Source organism: Montipora foliosa, chromosome 9, assembly GCF_036669935.1.
Source record: "Montipora foliosa isolate CH-2021 chromosome 9, ASM3666993v2, whole genome shotgun sequence".
NCBI lineage: Eukaryota > Metazoa > Cnidaria > Anthozoa > Scleractinia > Acroporidae > Montipora > Montipora foliosa.
Window position 1 is genome coordinate 23415145 of NC_090877.1, and position 2500 is coordinate 23417644.

Below are 2500 nucleotides of genomic sequence, written 5' to 3' on the forward strand. Positions count from 1 at the left end.
AGATCTGGGCATGGATAAGGCGAGGAGAGCTCAAGAGGGAGGAGGAATCCCTCATCGTTGCTGCATAAGACCAGGCAATAAGGGCAAATGACATTAAACCAAGTACTAGAGCGAGTTTCAATCGAGTGTCGTAAAACCAAAACCAAAGTAATTACTTTGGCCAATCAAAAAGGACGGAAACCATCCAGTAAACCAATCAAAACTCGAAGTAATTACATAATTTCTGGCTCTAAGACCCGGGAGTATGTTAAATACAGAATATGCCATCGGGCAAATGAAACTGCCAGCCACAGTATGGGTGGATGCCCTAAACTGACTCAGTTGGAGAATAAGAAGTGGCATGACAATGTTGTGAGGGTGTTGCATTGGGACCTTGCGTGAAAATGTGGCTTCTTGTGACAGGGAAAGTGGTTTGAATATGTGCTGGAGAGTGTTCTTGAGAATGAGAACTTCAAGTTAGCTGATCTAATGGTTATAAACAAACAAGAGTAGACCTGTCAAATAATTGATTTCGTAATCCCAGAGGACATGAATGTAACGGCAAAAGAAAAGGAAAAGATAGGCAAAAAAATATTGGGAAGATGTGGAGAGTTTGGTGCAAGGTGCTTTCAGTTGTAATGGGGGCATTGGGAAAAGCCCCAAGAAGGTTGGAAAGCAACTTGAAGTGCATTGTTTGGACACCCCAGTGGAACTCATCCAAAAGAAACACCCTCCTTGGAATGTTAAGAAAGCTATCGGAACTTCAAGGAATGCAGGTTTAACCTTAAGTTACCTTAGGCAATTTGCTGTTGCCTGGCACCTTCAGAGACAACACGAAGCCCAAGATCAGAGACCTGCTTGTTGATGTTGATAATTAACTACTTGATAACCGAGAGTAAAGTCGTTAAAGCCAAATCTCAAACTGAAGGCTTGCCGTATTGACCGAGCGACAGCAAGGTCAATACAGCTAGGCCGAGGTTTGAGATTTTGCTGTAACGACCGAACGGCCCACGTTATTAAGTTGTTTATTATATGGCTAACACAACGGTTCTAAAGAAGAAAAAGCTAATTTGCATAATCCATAATCGGCCCGTGGGCATTACGGGAGAATAATGCGGTATGGCCTAGCGGTTAGCTGCTCTTAGCCAATCGGTGCACGTGTTATATCGCCCAGAAACACTAGCCATATAATAAGATAATAGTAATGAACTTGGATGAAGTGTCAAGTTTTCTCGCGCTGGGGCACGAATTGCACAATTGTACATTTAAATCGAATGAAATCAAACATTGGTTTTTGAAGAGGGTGGAAAACCAGAGTGCCCTGAGGAACACCTTTCAGAGCAGAGTAGAGAACCAACAAACTCAATCATTCGAGTCTGGGAATCAAACCTGCGACACATTGGTCGGAGGTTAGTGCTCTCACCGACAGAGAGCAAAAACCGCTGATTGGCTAGAGGATAATGACGTAAAATGGCTTTGTTAGCGAAACTACGCCTGCGCAAACTAGAAACATTCGAAGTCAAAGTTACGATCAACAGCTTTTGTTAAATATTTTCAGAAAAGTCAGACGAAACACGATTGAAACGAGCTCTTGATAATGTTTCGTATATTACTTCGCAAGTGATGTCAAGTAGCAATGCGTCCACGTGTATCAATCGATTTGTTTTGGCTACTGTGCATTTTGGTCGAGTGTTGATCTGCTCCCAGATTATTTACAAATCTTCGAGCAACCAGCGAACTGGAAACGAAATTCTTCTTTGTTCTCGGGATCTACAGAAGCAACTTGGTCTTATGGACAAAAGGCTTTTGCTTCGAGTTTCCATATTTTGGAAATAAGATTGGCTGGCCGTTGTTTTTGAGGACTCTAGCTCGGTTATATACAACGTTTATTGTAAATCCGCGACTGGGCTTCCTTGCTTGATGAACTGTGAGTGAACTTCAGCCAAAAAGTTGAATTTTCTTAACACCTGGAATTTACATTTTCCACGTGTAACCTTGACTGTTCCTCCGAACATCTGCCGTTTTACGTCACAAAAATGACCAAATCTTTTTCAGCATTAATTGGTGTTTGACATGGTACCATAACATTGCTGTTAAGTGATAAAGTCATGTAGTGTCAATCCTTCTACATAAGAACGTTTCTTTCAAGTGTTGAAACTGCTTTGACCCACCTTAAGTTTGATTTGCCTCAGTTGGTTTTTTGTACATGCAATTTCTACAAACGTTTCTGCTGCTTTCGTCAGGTTTTAGAGACACTGATCACACCACCCTGCGATAATTTCTATTAAAATTTGGTTCACAAACATAAAGTGTTTATCTTCAGGTACAAGCAACGAGAACTTTGAGCTGGCAAATGCACGGAAAAGAAAACTAAATGAAAGCCAACATGAAGGTTAGTTCACTGTTAACTGATGTTGTATGAATGCGATGAAACGGACGTGAGAATTTTAGTCTGTTCACTGAATTATTGGTGAAACCTTTTAAGCATGCTTGGACCTTGATTAAATTAAAGGGCTTCGTC

The 2500-nt window shown here is 41.2% G+C and overlaps 1 protein-coding gene across 2 annotated transcripts in view; it reads left to right on the forward strand.

Annotated features, from left to right (window-relative positions):
- The window catches only part of LOC137969507 (NLR family CARD domain-containing protein 3-like), a 44536-nt gene that overhangs the window by 32801 nt on the left and 9235 nt on the right, over positions 1 to 2500 (forward strand). For both annotated transcript variants that reach the window (XM_068815791.1, XM_068815792.1), the window contains one exon: positions 2303 to 2371. In XM_068815791.1, the coding sequence (XP_068671892.1) occupies positions 2303 to 2371 (69 nt within the window). The remainder of the gene's footprint in view (positions 1 to 2302; positions 2372 to 2500) is intronic.